The sequence below is a fragment of the Glycine soja genome, chromosome 9, assembly GCF_004193775.1.
Source record: "Glycine soja cultivar W05 chromosome 9, ASM419377v2, whole genome shotgun sequence".
Classification (NCBI taxonomy): domain Eukaryota; kingdom Viridiplantae; phylum Streptophyta; class Magnoliopsida; order Fabales; family Fabaceae; genus Glycine; species Glycine soja.
This window is the reverse complement of record NC_041010.1, coordinates 34,440,965-34,459,463: the sequence shown is the minus strand read 5'-3', so window position 1 is coordinate 34,459,463 and position 18,499 is coordinate 34,440,965. Positions and strand designations below refer to the sequence as shown.

General features: G+C 33.9%; 1 protein-coding gene and 2 pseudogenes across 1 annotated transcript; all 3 read right to left on the bottom strand.

Moving 5' to 3' along the window:
* Nucleotides 1–5,054: 5,054 nt before the first annotated feature.
* LOC114368578 (1-aminocyclopropane-1-carboxylate oxidase homolog 1-like) lies at nucleotides 5,055–7,796 on the bottom strand. Its single transcript, XM_028325787.1, has 3 exons — nucleotides 7,144–7,796; nucleotides 6,115–6,436; nucleotides 5,055–5,564 (listed from the first exon to the last, which is right to left on the bottom strand). Exons 1-3 carry the CDS (start codon nucleotides 7,692–7,694, stop codon nucleotides 5,310–5,312), a joined length of 1,128 nt encoding a protein of 375 aa, XP_028181588.1. The 5' UTR covers nucleotides 7,695–7,796; the 3' UTR covers nucleotides 5,055–5,309.
* Nucleotides 7,797–10,141: 2,345 nt separating this feature from the next.
* On the bottom strand, nucleotides 10,142–11,114 carry LOC114368580 (annotated as a pseudogene).
* Nucleotides 11,115–11,365: 251 nt separating this feature from the next.
* On the bottom strand, nucleotides 11,366–14,112 carry LOC114368579 (annotated as a pseudogene).
* Nucleotides 14,113–18,499: the final 4,387 nt, after the last annotated feature.

Here is an 18,499-nt window from a genome sequence, read left to right as displayed (position 1 = left end):
GTCATGCACACCATTCACCCGCATGCATACGATAACCGCACTAGCTTTGTTCTCAACATTTCGCATGGCCTCAACGTTACACTTAATGTAATTGTAATGCCTCGAGATTCCAAACCATATTTATATTTTGTCTCGTTGTAAGGCCTTGAGATTCCAAAGCACGTTAACATGACTGTGGTACTGTGACGCATCAAGATTCTAATTCACGTGAACCATGGACCTATGATTGATTGCATATATAAACCTACCATGTCACCCAATACTTTGCACAGTTGTGTCTAATCAAATTGTGAGAGAAAACAGAGAGGGCTAGCAATAGGTCAGAGCCTATTTGTGCGTACGTTTATATCAATGGTGAAATCATTCAAAGTTCAAGTGCAAATGCAATTTTCAGCGGTGACAACACAAAGTCGTTACTCTTGAATCCAACAATGACGCTGCCAAATATAATCAGTGCAATACATTCATCAATTACAGATAATGGTGTTACGCCTATAATTAATGCTCTTTGGTATCGTTGTCTTGTATATCATTTAAATGGTGAAGTTCAATATAGGGCAATTCAAATTATTGACGAAGAAGGTGTCTCATGCATGTTTCATACATTTCTCAATATGACAAGTGTAATATGTATGAAACTTAAAGTTGATGTTCATAATTCATTATCACTTACTCAAGTTAATGACCTAAGTTGGGTCGACATGGAGCAGAAGTTGGAGAATACCCTGAAATTGGAATGAATAATTTAACATATTTTGTTGTTGTATTGCGTTGAAGTTTTTCTCTGTCTGTATTATCTAGTTGTAGTTGTTGCATGCTTTGAAATTGTTATTTTCAATTTACTTCAGTAATAATAGTCTACATATGCATGATTTCAGATATGGGGAGCAATGTCAGACCTAACCCTCACATGCACTGACACCCCATTAAAGTGTGGTGTTGCACACTGTTCACTCACATGCGTATGTTTATCCCATTAACATGTTTTTGAACAATGCATGTGTCCTTCGCATGCGATATAGAACACTGCGGTCAAAAATCATGATTAAACGAATAGTCTGTCATGTATATTAATGTGTGAGGTTGCATACTGCTCACTCACATATGTACACTAATTTACTCACATGCACTTAATGTCCTACCTAACCGTCGTAACTAACTTTACTGCCTAACCCTCCCACCTAACCTTCCAATCTAACTCTCTTACCTAACCTTCCAATCTAACACTCCCACCTAACCCTCCTATCTAACCCTCGTAACTAACTCTCCCACCTAACCTTCCAATCTAACTCCCCCACCTAACCTTCCAATCTAACACTCTCATCTAACCCTCCCATCTAACCCTCGTAACTAACTCTCCCATCCTAACCTTCCAATCTAATTCTCCCATCTAACATTCCAATCTAACTCTGGTACTAAACTTTCTCAGCCTATATATAATATCACCATTTGACAACAACATATCACACACAACAACTTTCTCACAAAACAAAACTCGATTTGTAACTCTCACACCATTTCCACTCATATCCCATAAGCACCACCATGGCTCCACCTAAAGAAATTCCGACCATCATTTACCACAGTGGTCACATTGTACACGATCCAGTTCAAGGATCGATGTACACGTGTACGACCCCAATATTTTTTTACGCCAGTCGTTCTATTACGTTTACACAATTCATTCGAAAAATTAACAATCGTCTCCCTACTCGAGTAACTGAACAAGTTGCTCAATTGTTATTTCGTGTTCCTATTTCATTTCATCTCGGTCAAAAATGTTTTATTTCAGCTCAACTATTCGACAATGATGATCTTAGAGGCGCGATGGAAACAATTCTCCAGAATCCACAATTGAATTCTGCCGAATTCTATGTTGTTACTGAGCTTATTCCTCAACCACAACCATTGTCTCCACAACCCGCATGTCCACAACTACAACTACCGCATCCACAACAGTTACCGTACAATAACATAGACCTCAATAATCCAGTATCTTCATACAACAACCTTGAATCACAAGACCCATTTGACATTTATACTTCATACACACAAATATTATTCGAGAACGATTCTTTTTTTCATAGCCAACAAACCTCCTTTGACCAACAAAATCATCCTTCATCCCCCTTTACGCCACCTTCACAACTACCACAAACGCAAACATCAAATCGAGATGAACATCTCATTGCTAACGAAGATCCCATTATACGATTTCATGATGAAAACATGGATGATTTTACTGAGGATGAGGATCAACAGTTCTTTGATCACATTAATCACCAAAGCGATGACCAAAGTGATGACCAAATTGATGACGAGGGTGTTGGCAAACCAACGACATCTCCGTCACCTCTGTTGCAATATCAGCAACCTAGGTGTCCAATAGACTTGAACTTTGACCACCTACCACACTACATTGATCGACACCATTTTGTTCATCAACAACACAATGTACAACCACCAGTCGGTATACTTGAGATTGACATGACCTTCGATGACAGAGCACAATGTATTCGGACAATCAAAGAATACAACATCAAAAATCATTTTGATTGCAGAACAATTTACTCTGACGAGAGAAGGCTAAACTTCGTCTACAAGTTACATGAAAATGGTTGTACATGGAGCTTGGGCGCATGCAATTCAAAGAGGCATAACAAATGGATTATCAAGAGTACCAGAGGTCATCACACTTGTCTCGTGCCGATGCTCAGACAAGATCATCGCCAACTCGACAAACATGTCATAGCACAGATCATCCAACCAATTGTCAAAACAAACCCAACCGTCTCCATCAAGACGTTGATTGCAGAGATCAAAATGTTCATGAATTATACCCCATCCTACAAGAAGACATGGTTAGCAAAGCAAAGAGCGTTGGAGATGATTCATGGAAACTGGGAAGAATCATATGTCAAATTGCCAAAACTTTTCGTAGCTTTGCAATCTTGTGTTCCCGGGACTGTGGTCGCTGCTTAAACAAAATCCTTGTATGAGGGGGGAGAAATAGTATCGGGCAAAAGATTGTTTAAACGTGTCTTTTGGTCATTTGGTCCATGCATTAATGGTTTTGCATATTGCAAACCCATAGAACAAGTAAATGGTACATGGCTTTACGAGAAGTATACTGGCACACTGTTGATAGCTACCACACAAGATAGACCTAACCATATCTTCCCGATTGCCTATGCCATTGTAGAAGGGGAGACAACTTCAGCTTGGTGTTTTTTTCTTAAGAATTTGAGAAGACATGTTACTCCGCAAATTAACATTTCTCTTATTTCAGACCGACACCCCTCAATTATAAGTGCCTACAACAACCCAAGTAACTTATGGGTCCAGGACACATCCCATTTCTTTTGCCTGTGCCACATTGCACAAAAATTTCTTCGCGGTAACTCAAACTGCAAACATTTAAAGAAACCACTCATGTTGGCTGGTGAGAATCTATTTTATTTATTCGTTATAATTTTCTTTCAATCAAATTTTATAACATAATACATTGATTGAATATTTACAGGTTACGCATACACAGAGAAAATGCATTGGCGACATATTTGGGATATTCGTGCGAATAAGCCAAGTGCAGCTGAATGGCTTGATCAATTACCTAAACAAAAATGGGTACAATGCTTCAATGAGGGGAAAGGTTGGGGACATATGACTACCAATTTGTTGGAGTCTGTTAATTCCATGTTAAAAAACACAAGACATTTGTCGGTGTCATCGTTGGTTGAGGAGACGTATTTCAAGACCGCACAACTCTTTGCTAATAGGTGTCGATAAACTCAGACAATGATCAACTCCAGCTCACAGTATTCTAAAGTCCTCTTCGATGCAATGAATAGCGGCCAACAAGAATCTAATACACACATTATAAATGAATTCGACAAACACAATCACACTTTTATTATAACAAAGACTCAATCCCCACTTGAAACATCCAGACCACCTGAAAGGTTTAGAGTAATGTTACAATCCCAAAAGTGTGATTGTGGTGAATATCAGGCTAAACATTTACCATGTTCTCACGTCATGACTGCCTGTAAATCTGCCAATGTTGATTCCATGACCTATGTGCCAATGTTATTCACTTTACAACAGATTTTGCACATCTACGACAACTCCTTTGGTTTACTGCCACACGAATCAATGTGGCAAGAATATGAAGGAGATCAGTGGGGTCCAGATCCAAGGAGAAAGAGGACTACAGAGGGTCGTCCCGTTTTAACTTGCATTCCCATTGAGATGGACGAAGACGAAAATGAACGAGCAAGTAGAAAAAAATGTGGACTTTGCCGACAACATGGTCATAGCAGAAACAATTGTCCTAATATATCCTGATCTTAAATTTTTCTTTAGCCAAATGTCATTGTTTAAATATTTCATTGATAATGCAGTATAATATTCTTTTATAAATAAATTGTTAAAAGTTTTAGTTTTATCATTTTCAATTAAATCTAATGACATAAACAAACTAATTATATTTAGTAAAATAATTAAATTTAATATTTAAATTTTTTTTCCAAAATAAATATATTATTATACAAACTTCAAATTTTAAAATAAATATTCAATCAAAAATATCTCAAATAAATTAAATAATGTAAAAAAATAGTTAAATTCTATAATATCAATTTGTTAATAAAAAAATTAATTCAATCAATATTAAAAAAATAATTTAGTAATTAAATAATTTTAAAATTAATTAAAAATATTTTTATATAATATAATATTTAATTTTTTTAAGAAAAGGACATTGGTGAAATCCAACTCCCCTATAGAACAATTGAGAAATTATTTCTCAAAGTGGTGTACTTGGGGAATTTGCTGGAGAGAGAAGGTGCACATTAGTCAAAAAGCCAAAGTAACAAGTAACAACAGAATAAACCACACAGTGCTATGATGAAAGTAAAGTAACAACAGAAAAGTTGGATTTAATTTAACTCATCTAAAGAAAGTGCATACAGTGAATTACAGTCTATACTATATAGATTGAAGTAGGAGGATGATCCACTTCCAACCACTCTTACATAAAATAAATCCATATATACTGTGAGAATAATATAATCACCACTCTATATTATATTATGATAATACAGAAACTAGAAGCTTTGCTCTTGTGCAGTGCAAATAATTAAGGGTGCCCTAACCATGCTCTGTCTCTAGAACTTGATGTTGTTTATTTAGAAGTTACAAGATACTGAAAATCGCAGTCAAAGGAAAAAGTTAACCATGATAAAATGCACACTAAAGCCAACTCCAAAAGAATAAAGAGTGCTCTAATCGAATTCTCATTATTCACTTCACAACCTAAAGGGGTGCAAGGAATTGTTCCCATCAAGGCCTTTCTCAAAATAATGTGCTGCGACATCTTTAACAGTAGTGTCCCTATAGATTGGTGGATTGTCTTCTGATAACAACTCTTTTATTGGACCAACAACCTTCAATGAACTCTGTTGAAATGACTTTGTAAAGAAACTTGCAACTGAAATTCTGGGGCCTGTATGACTTGATAAGACCCGATGATAGACACTAAGGAACATATCATTTGTTATAAGCTGCAACAACAAGGAGAATGATAAAACATGATCATAAAAAATTGGGTATGTCAGATTTTATTTTGATAAATCATAACAATTGATGGTAGAAATACCAAACTTTCAAAAATAAAACATGCAAGGCATTTGATATAACATTTCAGATGGCAATGCAATGCAAGTACTCAAAATGCTTTTTGTTGCTATCATGAGGACACCTCACAAATGATACAAAATAGATAAAGACTTCAAGGGTTATTTCTGATGGAATTCAAAAGGAAGTTTTATAATAAAGTTGTGTCCTACTATAATTTTACGATAATGAATATTGGGCTTAAAAGGGACAGTAAAAGAAAACTGTGAGTAACTGAGAATGTTAACAGAATGTATGGCTACACAAGAAAGGACATCATACAAAATGATTGTATACGAGAACATATAAATGTGACTATAATTGAGGAAAAGATGACAGAAAATTAGTTAAAGTGGTTTTTGGATACAAAAAGAAAAGGCTACTAGAGACATGAGTGAGGAGAGAGAGACCAAGAAGGACGTGTGCGGCAGAACTTACCTGCAGAAAATCCCCAATGTTTACAACAAGAGATCCATGCACTGGAGGAACATCAACCCATTGATTCTGATGAAGAACTTGAAGACCACCCATCTGGTCTTGCAGAAGAATTGTCATGAAGCTAATATCAGTGTGCTTTGAAGTACCCATAGTTAATTCGGGTTCAGGGCATGGAGGATAGTAGTGACACAAAAGAAATTGTCCATCAACGGAGTCCAATTCTTTAAGATAAGAAGAATGAAGGCCAAGAGCCTCTGAGAATAGCTCAAAGATTGTAAAGCCTAATGCCCTTACTTTCTCTGAATAACCAATCACAATGTCTCTGCAAATGCATGATTATTTCATCATAGACAATGGAAAAAGTCTAAATTTGATGGGGTCTAAAAGTGAATTGCACAATAAACATGAAGAGTGAAACTCTTTTCCATATGGATGTTGCTAAACTACTGATGGTGCTTCATCTTATGAAAAGCAAAAATTCTTAATTTTTCAATGATAATTACAGAAGTCGCACCTATTTTACAAGTGATATTTTTGTAATCATTAGCAAAAGCAGAAAATAAAAATAGTAAAACTTCCTGCAAACCAACCCCCCCCCCCCCCCTCTCTTTTGCTTGTATACAACTTTTCTAAATTTAGTCTGTATTTTAAAAACAAAAGTAATAAACCCCTCAAATTCACACTGAAATAGTATCCTTTCTCCTAAATAGTTTTTAAAGTAAAAAAAATTTATATAAGTGATCCCTCAAATATTAGAAATCATACTAGCTAGTCTCTCAAGTATGGAAAAACCCTTCAAATTGGTTCTTAAACCTTAATAAGATATATCAACTCAGGGACTAAATTGATAGATATGCAATAATACCTGAGGGAATACATATAGTTTTATTACTTCATGAACAATTTAGGAGAGAGAATAATACTTGATGGACCAAATTGATGGTTTATTCGATGAAAAATATACAATCTTAATCACTGCTGAATGAGAACGATTGTTATTATCAAGTGTAATCAAGTCAAAATTAGTACCTGCATACTGATGGTATTTCTTCTGGATTAGGAGGATCAGGAGTACGAAAAAAAGCAATTGTGTCTCTCCAGTTAGCAGCAGGGTCTCTATAAAGAGTACCATTGGAGAAATATCTAACTTTCTTATTCATATCCCTCGAGTAAAAGCTTTTTCTCACCTCAGCATCTTGTTCATGAAACCTACGGATTCCACATATCATCTCATCCAAAAGATCAACAGCAATACCATGATTCACCACCTGGAAAAACCCCCACTCCTTGCATGCACTTCGAATCTTGTCAAGTGCTTTCACACGAAGGGATGAGTTTGTGTCTATATCTTGGAGATCTATGATGGGGACACTGAAGTTCGAGTCATTTGGCATGGTTTCAGTGTGGTCCTCCACCTTGGCATGATGGAATATGCGTGGTATGTTTGTGATCCCAGAATCGAAGAGGCCTTTCACACCAAGTTTTGTTTCATCAAAGGCTTTGACTTCAGCTATTCTGTCATAAGTGGAATCCTTCTTACTTGTTTCTAACTCGGATTGATTTGTGCTTGTGGCCACCATACTGGGAAACTGGCAGAAAATACAAGTTCTCTTCTCTTCTCTCTGTGCTACACGAATTCGAAATAACTAAAGAATGTTATTTTGCAAGGGTACAATAGTTAGATAAAAAGGAAGGACACTGAGGAAAGGGTAGGGACGTTAACTTTTTTTTATTAAAGTACAGACTCCACTTTTGAAAATCACATTTCGCTTGACTGTGACCTTCCGTTTTTTTTCATAAAATAAATTCAAAAAAAAGTATTAATTAAAATAATAATTTTAAGGTAAATAAAATAAATATTCTTTTACAAATAAAAAAAGATGTTTTATTTATTGATGTGATAGATAATAAAATAAAATTTATTTCATAAAATAATAAAATCAAATCAAATTAATAGAGCAAATAATAGGTTCAAAGTATCCTAGTTATAAATAAAGACATATTAGGTTTATTTTTACATTTAATATATGTTTGCTCTCTTTTCTTTCTTTTTCTCTCGAATTCGTTCTCCATTCTCTACTAATCGGGTTATTATATGATTCATAGCTTACAACACAAGTATTGTCACATCAAGTGTTAATAACACACTTATTCACAATCAAATTTCATGTCCATAATTTAACATTTCAGAATGTCACAATCTATCATCACATATTTATATGTATTTCGAAAATTAGCACATGTTCAACTTTGCACTAACAATGTTATAATCTTAAAGCAACATGTTATTACACAATTCATCACATATTCAATTTATCACTTATACACAATTCCAATAACAATTTCATGATCCTAATATAACATTTTATTACACCGAACTAGTAAATCTTATCTAAAACACAAACAAATTATACAAAAATGTTACTCACAATATTAGAAGTAAAACCCCTCAAATAATTTCACATAATCATACAGGAAGAATTACAATATAATCAACTTCTCAAAATAAATCATAATTTGATCATCTAAGGATCCGTACACATGTTTATTCTAACTTCAATTACGATAAACTCATTCCTTACCTCTAAGTAGGCTCACGTGTATAGTCCAGCAGTGATAGCGGTATCTCTATCAGTTTCCTGAGATTTTTCAAGCTTTTCCTTTGATTGCTCTTCTAGGACTTCCAAGCGTTAGAGAGAAAGATAAGAGATTCAAACTCCATTCCATTATCTCAGTGCGAGAGGAATTTCTCTCACCATAGACATTACTTCACAAATCCCAACGGTGTGTATATGAGAAAATGCGTTTCAAACTTGGTGTCCAAATTTCACGATAATCCAACAGTTAATGAGTCCGGGAGCGTAGTTTTATTGGGATAAGTTTGGGTGTATGCGAGAAAAAAAGAGCTAAGTGCGAGAGATATTTCCCTTACCACAGACATTATTTTGAAAATCCCAACGGTGGTTATGTGTGAAAATAAGTTCGAAACCTAGTGTTCAAATTTTACAATGATCCAACGGTTAACGAGATCGAAATTGTCATTTTACTGAAACATATTTGAGTGTATGCAGGACAAAGAGAAGAATTTTGAAGAAGAAAAAAAGGAAAACGGAATTGAAAAGAAGAGAAAAGAAGCATATGTCAATGTGAAAACTCACCTAATATGTTTTTATTTATAACTAAGGTACTCATGACCTATTATTTACTCTATTTTTTTATTTATCATTTTATAAAAAGAAACTCTATTTTACTCCCTATCAAATGAATAAATAAAATATTTTTTTCTACGAACATATATTTATTTTATTTACCTTAAAAATATTATTTTAATTAGTAAAATTATTTTTTCCTATTTATTTAATTATAAAAATATTATTATTTTTAAAATTTTATTTTTTTTAAATAAAATTCTTTTTAATTTATTTTTAAAAAATGGGATATTTACATGGAGGATAACAGTGACACAAAAGATATCGTCCATCAACCGAGTCCAATTCATTAAGGTAAGAAGAATGAAGACCAAGAGCCTCTAAGAATAGCTCAAAGATTGTAAAGCCTAATGCCCTTATTTTCTCTGAATATTCAATCACAATGTTTCTGCAAATTCATGATTATTTCATCATATACAAGGGAAAAAAGTTAAAATTTGATGGGGTCTAAAAGTGAATTGTACTATAAGTGATGTAACAAACATGAAGAGTAAAACTCTTCATCTATGTAATTTTTCTTTTCTTAATTTTTGAATGATATTTACAAAAGTAGCACCCATTTTACAAGTGATATTTTTGTAATCATTATCAAAAGCGGGAAATAAAAAATAGAAAAACATCCTGCAAACAAACCCCCCTGGCTGTTTTGCTTGTATACAACTTTTCTAAATTGAGTCTTTATTTTGAAAAGAAAAAGAGTAAACCTAAAATTCATCCGTTGAATATTGTCTTTCTCCGATGAATATTCAATAATATTAGAGGTAATACATATATAATTTTATTATTTCATGAATAATTTAGCAGAGAGAATACTCGAGGGACCAAAATGATGGTTTATTCAAAGAAAAATATAAAATCTCAATCACTGATTAATGATTGCGATTATCAAGCGTAATCAAATAAAAACATAACATCAATTAATTACCTGCATACTGCTGGTATTTCTTCTGGATTAGGAGGATCAGGAGTAAGAAAAAAACCAATTGAGTCCCTCCAGTTAGCAGCAGGGTCTCTATAAAGACTATTATTGGAGAAATATCTAACTTTCTTATTCATATCCCTTGAGTAAAAGCTTTTTCTCACCTCAGCATCTTGTTCATGAAACCTACGGATTCCACATATCATCTCATCCAAAAGATCAACACCAATACCATGATTTACCACCTGGAAAATCCCTCACTCCTTGCATGCACTTCGAATCTTGTCAAGTGCTTCGACACGAAGGGATGAGTTTGTGTCTATATCTTGGAGATCTATGATGGGGACACTGAAGTTTGAGCCATTTGGTGTGGTTTCAGTGTGGTCCTCCACCTTGGCATGGTGGAACATGCGTGGTATCTCTGTGATCCCAGAATCTAAGAGGCCTTTCACACCAATTTTTGTTTTATCAAAGTCCTTGACTTCAGCTATTCTGTCACAAGTGGAATCTTTACCTGTTTTTAACTCTAACTGATATGAGGTTGTGGTCACCTGCATACTGGGAAACTGGCAGAAACTACAAGTTCTCTCTGTGCTACAAAAATGAAATAACTAAAGACAATGTCATCTACTTGTAAAGAGAATATTAGATAAGGTGGGACAGTACTGAATACTGATAGCTGCCAATGTGGAACAAGTAGGCACAGTTTATTTTTCAATCAACTAGGCCACTTTGAAAAAGCCACTAGTCCACTATTGATGTGCAAAAAATGGGTTAATTCGAACGTGATTATTTTAGTAGCTCGTTCGGTTTTCAAAGTTTATTTTTCCATGAAAAAATAGATTAAGAATTTAAGATATGTTATAAATACATATTTATTACCAACACTAACTTGTTTAAGTGGTAAGGAGTTTGGATCTTACCCACAATCTTAAATTAGAGTCTTGTGATTAGAAAAAAAAAGAAAGAGAAAATAATATATGCATCAACAATGTAAATCTTATATTGTCATGCAATCACTTTCATGTATAATAAGTTTATTGATTTTTACAATAATTAATTTAAAAGTCTATTTATCATAATTTAGGACCTGTTGATAGTATAAAAAAATTGAATTCATGTATACTATGAGAATAATATTTTCAGCAGTTTATATTGTACTATTATGATAATACAGAAAGTAGAAGATTTGCTCTTGTGCTTTACAAATAAGTTAGGGTGCCTTAACCTTCTTCTGTCTCCAGAACTTGATACAGTTTATATAAAATTCACAAGATACTGCAAATCATAGACAAAGGCACAAGTTAACCATGGTAAAATACACACTGAATCATAGACAAATCATACAAGAATGATCCAATCGAATTCTCAATATTCACTTCACAACCTAAAGGGTTGCAAATAGTTCCCATCAAGGCCTTTCTCAAAATAATGTGCTGCGACATCTTTTACAGTAGTGTCCCTATAGACAGGTGGATTATCTTCTGATAACAGTTCTTTTATTGGACCAACTACCTTCGATGAACTCTGTGGAGATGAGTTTGCAAAGAAACTTGCAACTGAAATTCTGGGGCCTGTATACCTCGATAAGACCCGATGATAGACACTGACAAACATGTCATTTGTTATAAGCTGCATCAACAAGAAGGAGATTGATAAAATATAATTATCAAAAGTTGTGTATCTCAGATATTATTTTTCATAAAGCATAACAATAGATGGCAGAAACACAAAAATTTAAAAACTAAAACATGACATTTGTTATGAGATTTTAGATGTTAATATAATAAAACTGCTGAAAATATTTCTGGTTGCCAACATGAGGATGTCTCACACGATACAAGTCAGATGGTTAAAATAGAGAAAGGTGTTGGGGGTTGTTTTGGTTTGCAAGGAAGTTTTATTGTAAAGTTATATGTCCAACTATACTTTATGATAGTAAATATTGGACTTCAAATGGACAATAAGAGAAAAATGTGAGAGTGCCTAAGAATGTCAACAAAAGTGTATGGCTACACAAGGAAGGATAAGATACAAAATGATTGTATACGAGAAGATATAGGTGTGACTACAATTGAGGAAAAGATGACCAAAAATTAGTTAAAGTGGTTTTGGATACATACAGAGAAGGCTACTAGGAACATGAGTGAGGAAAGGGGGACCAAGAAGGACGTACAGAAGTTAGAGTATACACGTGTTTACAGAAATTACCTGCAGAAGATCCCCAATGTTTACAACAAGAGATCCATGCACCGGAGGAACATCAACCCATTGATTCTGATGAAGAACTTGAAGACCACCCATCTGGTCTTGCAGAAGAATTGTCATGAAGCTAATATCAGTGTGCTTTGAAGTACCCATAGTCAATTCAGGTTCAGGGCATGGAGGATAGTAGTGACACAAAAGATATTGTCCATCAACGGAGTCCAATTCATTAAGATAAGAAGAATGAAGGCCAAGAGCCTCTGAGAATAGCTCAAAGATTGTAAAGCCTAATGCCCTTACTTTCTCTGAATATCCAATCACAATGTCTCTGCAAATGCATGATTATTTCATCATAGACAATGGAAAAAGTCTAAATTTGATGGGGTCTAAAAGTGAATTACACAATAAAGATGAAGAGTGAAACTCTTTTCCATATGGATCTTGCTAAACTACTGATGTTGCTTCATCTTATGATAACAAACATTCTTAATTTTCAATGATAATTTTACAAGTGATATTTTTGTAATCATTAGCAAAAGCAGAAAATAAAAATAGTAAAAATATCCTGTAAACCACCTCCCTCTTTTGCTTGTATACAACTTTTCTAAATTGAGTCTGTATTTTAAAAACAAAAAATAATAAACCTCTCAAATTCAAAACAGAAATATTATCCTTTTTCCTAAATAGTTTTTAAAGTAAAAAAAAAAAAACTATATTAGTAATCCCTCAAATATTAGAAATCATACTAGGTAGTCTCTCAAGTATGGAAAAACCCTTCAAATTGGTTCTTAAACCCTAATAAGATATATCAACTCAGGGACTAAATTGATAGATATGCAATAATACCTGAGGGAATACATATAGTTTTATTACTTCATGAACAATTTAGGAGAGAATAATACTTGATGGACCAAGATTGATGGTTTATTCAATGAAAAATATACAATCTCAATCACTGCTGAATAAGAATGATTGTTATTATCAAGTGTAATCAAAACAAAATTAGTACCTGCATACTGCTGGTATTTCTTCGGGATACGGAGGATCAGGAGTAACAAAAAAACAATTGAGTCCCTCCAGTTTGCAGCAGGGTCTCTATAAAGAGTACCATTGGAGAAATATCTAACTTTCTTATTCATATCCCTCGAGTAAAAGCTTTTTCTCACCTCAGCATCTTGTTCATGAAACCTACGGATTCCACATATCATCTCATCCAAAAGATCAACAGCAATACCATGATTCACCACCTGGAAAAACCCCCACTCCTTGCATGCACTTCGAATCTTGTCAAGTGCTTTCACACGAAGGGATGAGTTTGTGTCTATATCTTGGAGATCTATGATGGGGATACTGAAGTTCGAGTCATTTGGCGTGGTTTCAGTGTGGTCCTCCACCTTGGCATGATGGAACATGCGTGGTATCTTTGTGATCCCAGAATCGAAGAGGCCTTTCACACCAAGTTTTGTTTCATCAAAGGCTTTGACTTCAGCTATTCTGTCATAAGTGGAATCCTTCTTACTTGTTTCTAACTCTGATTGATTTGTGCTTGTGGCCACCATACTGGGAAACTGGCAGAAAATACAAGTTCTCTTCTCTTCTCTCTGTGCTACGCGAATTCGAAATAACTAAAGAATGTTATTTTGCAAAGGTACAATAGTTAGATAAGAAGGATGGACAATGAGGAAAGGGTAGGGACGTTAACTTTTTCTTATTAAAGTACAGACCCCACTTTTGAAAATCACATTTCGCTTGACTTGGTCCTTAGTATACCGAGATTACTTTTCCAGAACAGTTGTCAAAGTTTATTTTGATGGTAATTAAATAGATTATCTCATCGAAAGATATATAATTTTTTGGTGTACCACAAAAGATATTTAGTACCAATAATGATTACTAGTTCAACAGGTAAGGAGTTTGATCCTTAATAAAAGTCTTAAATTAAAGTCTCGTTATAAAAAAGAAGTATTAACTAATAAGAAAATTTTTCTTTATTCACTTTTTGACTATAAAAAAATTCCAACAATAACAGCCTTGGTAGCCCCTCTCTACGAGAGAGCATAGTGAGGAAATTTTACTTGGAGGGGCCAAGCTAAAAGAAAATTACAAAGAAAAACTTCGCTCTTGATGAAACAAGTACACCTCAGGTTTTGAATGCAGAAGCGGCACATTTTCCTGTTTGAGGTTCTTTTAAAAATAATTTCTCAAACTAGGGCTGTTTTAAAGGTATTTTCCAGGGGGTGTCCTTTTTCACGTAACTGGCCATGCATGGCGCCAGTTCTGATGGCACCTTCAAGCTGGACGAGCCACGTGGCCATGGAAGCGCCATTCCCAGCAGCGTTTTCGCTTTTGCTGAGCTGGCTTTGGAAGCGCCAGCAGCAGTGACGACTGCAGTGCAGGGAAAACGTGCCCTAGGTCCTTGCAGTGCTGCAGTGCAGAGGCTTGCAAGGAAGCGCCAGTTATTACAGCGTTTCCGCTTTTGATGCTTTGGAAGCGCCATTGGTACCTGCGATTTGCATGGAAACGCCAATGGTGATGGCGTTTGAAGGTGTTTAAATACCCAAACCCATCTCAGACTCTTCTACATTTGTTCTGAGCTTTCCTTTTGAATATCTTACTTTCATTTTCGTAGCTTAGGCATTTTGGTGACTTTGGAAATTTCTGTGGTATGAAGCATTTTATTTTTTTAAATTATATTAGCTTTTATGTTTTTTCTTCAGCGCTTTCCGTTTGAACATTTTGCTTTCGTTTTGGCAGCTGTAGCATTTTAGTTGGTTTGGAAATTTCTATGGTATGAAGCAATTTTTTTTTAAAAAAAATTATATTAGCTTTTATGTTTTTTCTTCAGCGCTTTCCCATTGAACATTTTGTTTTCGTTTTGGTAGCTTTGGCATTTTGGTGGCTTTGGAAATTTCTGTTGTATGAAACATTTTATTTTAAAAAAATTATATTAGCTTTTATGTTTTTTCTTCAGTACTTTCCCTTTGAACATTTTGTTTTCATTTTGGTAGCTTTGGCATTTTGGTGGCTTTGGAAATTTCTGTTGTATGAAGCATTTTATTTTAAAAAAATTATATTAGCTTTTATGTTTAAAAGGCTTGTTAATGGGTGTTTAAATGTCAAAAATAAACAGAAAAATTGTGTAACGATGTTTATTTGAAGAAAATATTTTGAATATGAAATTTGTATTATTTTTTTAATTAAATTAGGTTGGTGTTGATGAACGTATGAAGTTTGAATAAAAAAAATTATAGATGATATTTATTTGAAGTAAGTATTTGGAGTACGAATTTTTTTTTTAATATGAAGTTGTAGTATATTTTTAAATAAATTAGGTTGGTTTGTTGGTGTGTTAAAAATGTAGAAACGTTGAACTCGAAAGTGTTATTTGATGCTTTGTTTTTTCTCGTACTACAAGTATTTTATTATATTTGTAGTAATTTTGTAATTACCTTTTTCCATTTTAAAGTTATTAATGGTTAAGATTAATTATTTATACTACTAACTTCGTTAATGAATTATTAAATTTTCTGTTAAAAATGACTATGTTGAAATTGTTCATTTTTTATAAGTTTGTCCCATAAAATTAATTTGAAGTTAATTAAATTTTTTTAAAAGAGAAATTGAATGTGAAGTTCCAATAAAGAGATCTTTTGTGATTACATTTTATTAGTTTTGATTAAAAGTTTTATAAAATCCTTTGTGTTATTTAAGTGTGTTGATGTGAAATTTATTTAAAGTTAATAATTTTAATTACATCTTGATTAGTTTAAAATTACTACATTGAAATTGTTAATTTTTTTAAAGTGTCTTAATGTGAAATTGATTTTAAGTTAATTTTTTTTTAAAATTATGTTTTATTTTGAAGTTTCAGTAATGACTTTTTGTGATACCCATTTTGTAATTTATTTGACGTGTTCAAATATTATTTTTGTAGGTACACGATGAATTCGGTTATAACAGTGTTGTATTTCAATGGAAGGGTATATGAAGACAATAATGGTGTAATATTTGAAGGCAGTAAAAAAGTGATTCAGATTAAACGTGGAATTAGTTTCAATGCTTTGAAGAAAAAAATTGGAGATAAGGTAAAGTTACAAAATAATGAAATTATTTCTGCTATTAGCTGTAGATTTTTAGTGTCAGGAAAATATATTGTCTTGCAAATTTGTGACGACGAAGACATTGAAACAATGTTGGAAAGTTTTAAACAACAAGACCAAATGTCAGTTCTGGAATTATACATAGAAAAGGATGTGGCTGGTGGTTTAATATTTCATTCTGCCAATTCGCTTACATCATGTGAAAATTATTTATCTAATGATGAGACACAACCGGCAACAAATATGAGTAATTTACATATTGACGAAGACGATGATGATGATGATGATTATCTTGTGTCTAACTCATATGTTGAAGAGTCTTTAGACGAAGATGACAGTGTTGACGATATATCTGACACAGACGATGAAGTCACCAACATTCCTCAACCAGTAAGAATTGTTCACCCAGCAGAAGGTATAATGTGTTGTATAAAAAAATTAGACAATACATTTATTATTTGATGACAATTGTATTTAATGCTAAATAAGTATTATTTGATTTTTTATTTTATTTTGAACTGTTAGGTGCACAACGAATTGAAAATCCATTTTGGAATGATGCCTCACATTATAACAATATCAACTGGACTTATCCTGATGAGGAGGACATTTGCGGTTTGGAGATGCCGTCGAACTTTAATGTTGGCCAAGAATTATATGTTGGCATGGAATTTGATAGTAAAGATGCAGTCAAAAATGCAATCAAACAATATGTTATGAAGGTGCATCAAAGCTTCAAAGTTGTTGAAAGCAAAACGAACAAGTATGTGATTTGTTGTGTGAATAAAAATGCAGAGTGTCCTTGCCCTTTCTATATGAGGGCAATTATATCTAAAAAAACAGATACGTGGAAAGTCACGCAATGGGGGTGGACCACACACATGTCTGAATATGACCATGACACAAGATCACGAGAAACTTGATTCAGATTTAATTGTCACTTGTGTAGTAGGTATGTATTTTTATGTTCATATTATGTTCATTTTTTTAATTATCATTTAAATTTTGTTATGTTATTGACAGGCATGATCAGAGAAGATCCATCAATAAAAATTTCTTTGATTCAAGAGAGGATTAACAGTGAATTTGTGTACAAGGTGTCGTACAAAAAAGCTTGGTTGGCGAAACAGAAAGCCATTGCAATTGAAAATGGCGATTGGGATGAGTCATATGCGAAACTTTCGTCGTGGCTAACACACATGCAAAATCATTCTCCTGGATCATATTTTCAAGTACTACATGACGATTTTATCGTTGGGAATACGGTTAGTCGCGAACACCATCAGTTTCATAGAGTTTTTTGGACTTTTGGGCAATGTAAAGAAGCTTTCAAGTACTGTAAGCCAATCATACAAGTTGACGGCACATATTTGTACGACAAATACCGTGGGACCCTCTTAATGGCCACATCACAAGATGGAAATGGTGGCGTCCTTCCTCTAGCATTCGCGGTGGTTGAAGGTGAAACGTTGACAGCATGGTCATGGTTTTTGGCACACTTGCGTGAACACGTCACTGATAAAAATGGTATTTGTCTCATATCTGATCGACACGCGAGTATAAAGTCCGATGTCGCTAACGAAGCACTTGGTTGGCAACCTCCCCACGGTTATCATGTCTATTGCGTGCGACACATAGCAAGCAACTTCAATCGAAAATTCAATAACGCCAAACAAAAAGAAATGTTGAAGAAGTTGGGTAAGATTTCATATTTGATGGTCACGAGTATTTAACTTCCCTATATACTTAAAATTGTTATTGATAACTAATTTTATGCAGCCTACACTCCTTGCAAACACATTTTTGATCAAAATTTACAAAAATTTCGTGAACTAAGTCCAGCCATAGCAACATGGATTGATCGCATTTCAAAGGAAAAATGGACGATGGCTTATGATAGAGAAGGACGTCGATATGACCACATGACAACCAACCTCTCAGAATGTATCAAT

Bases quoted from the DNA above. Each gene is read 5' to 3' on its own strand.
- LOC114368578 (XM_028325787.1), bottom strand. From the start codon at position 7,694: ATGGTGGCCACAAGCACAAATCAATCCGAGTTAGAAACAAGTAAGAAG. The intron at 6,437-7,143 runs GTACTAATTTTG...ATGCATTTGCAG, and splicing joins GAAATACCATCAGTATGCAG to AGACATTGTGATTGGTTATT. The intron at 5,565-6,114 runs GTAAGTTCTGCC...TTGTTGTTGCAG, and splicing joins ACATTGGGGATTTTCTGCAG to CTTATAACAAATGATATGTT.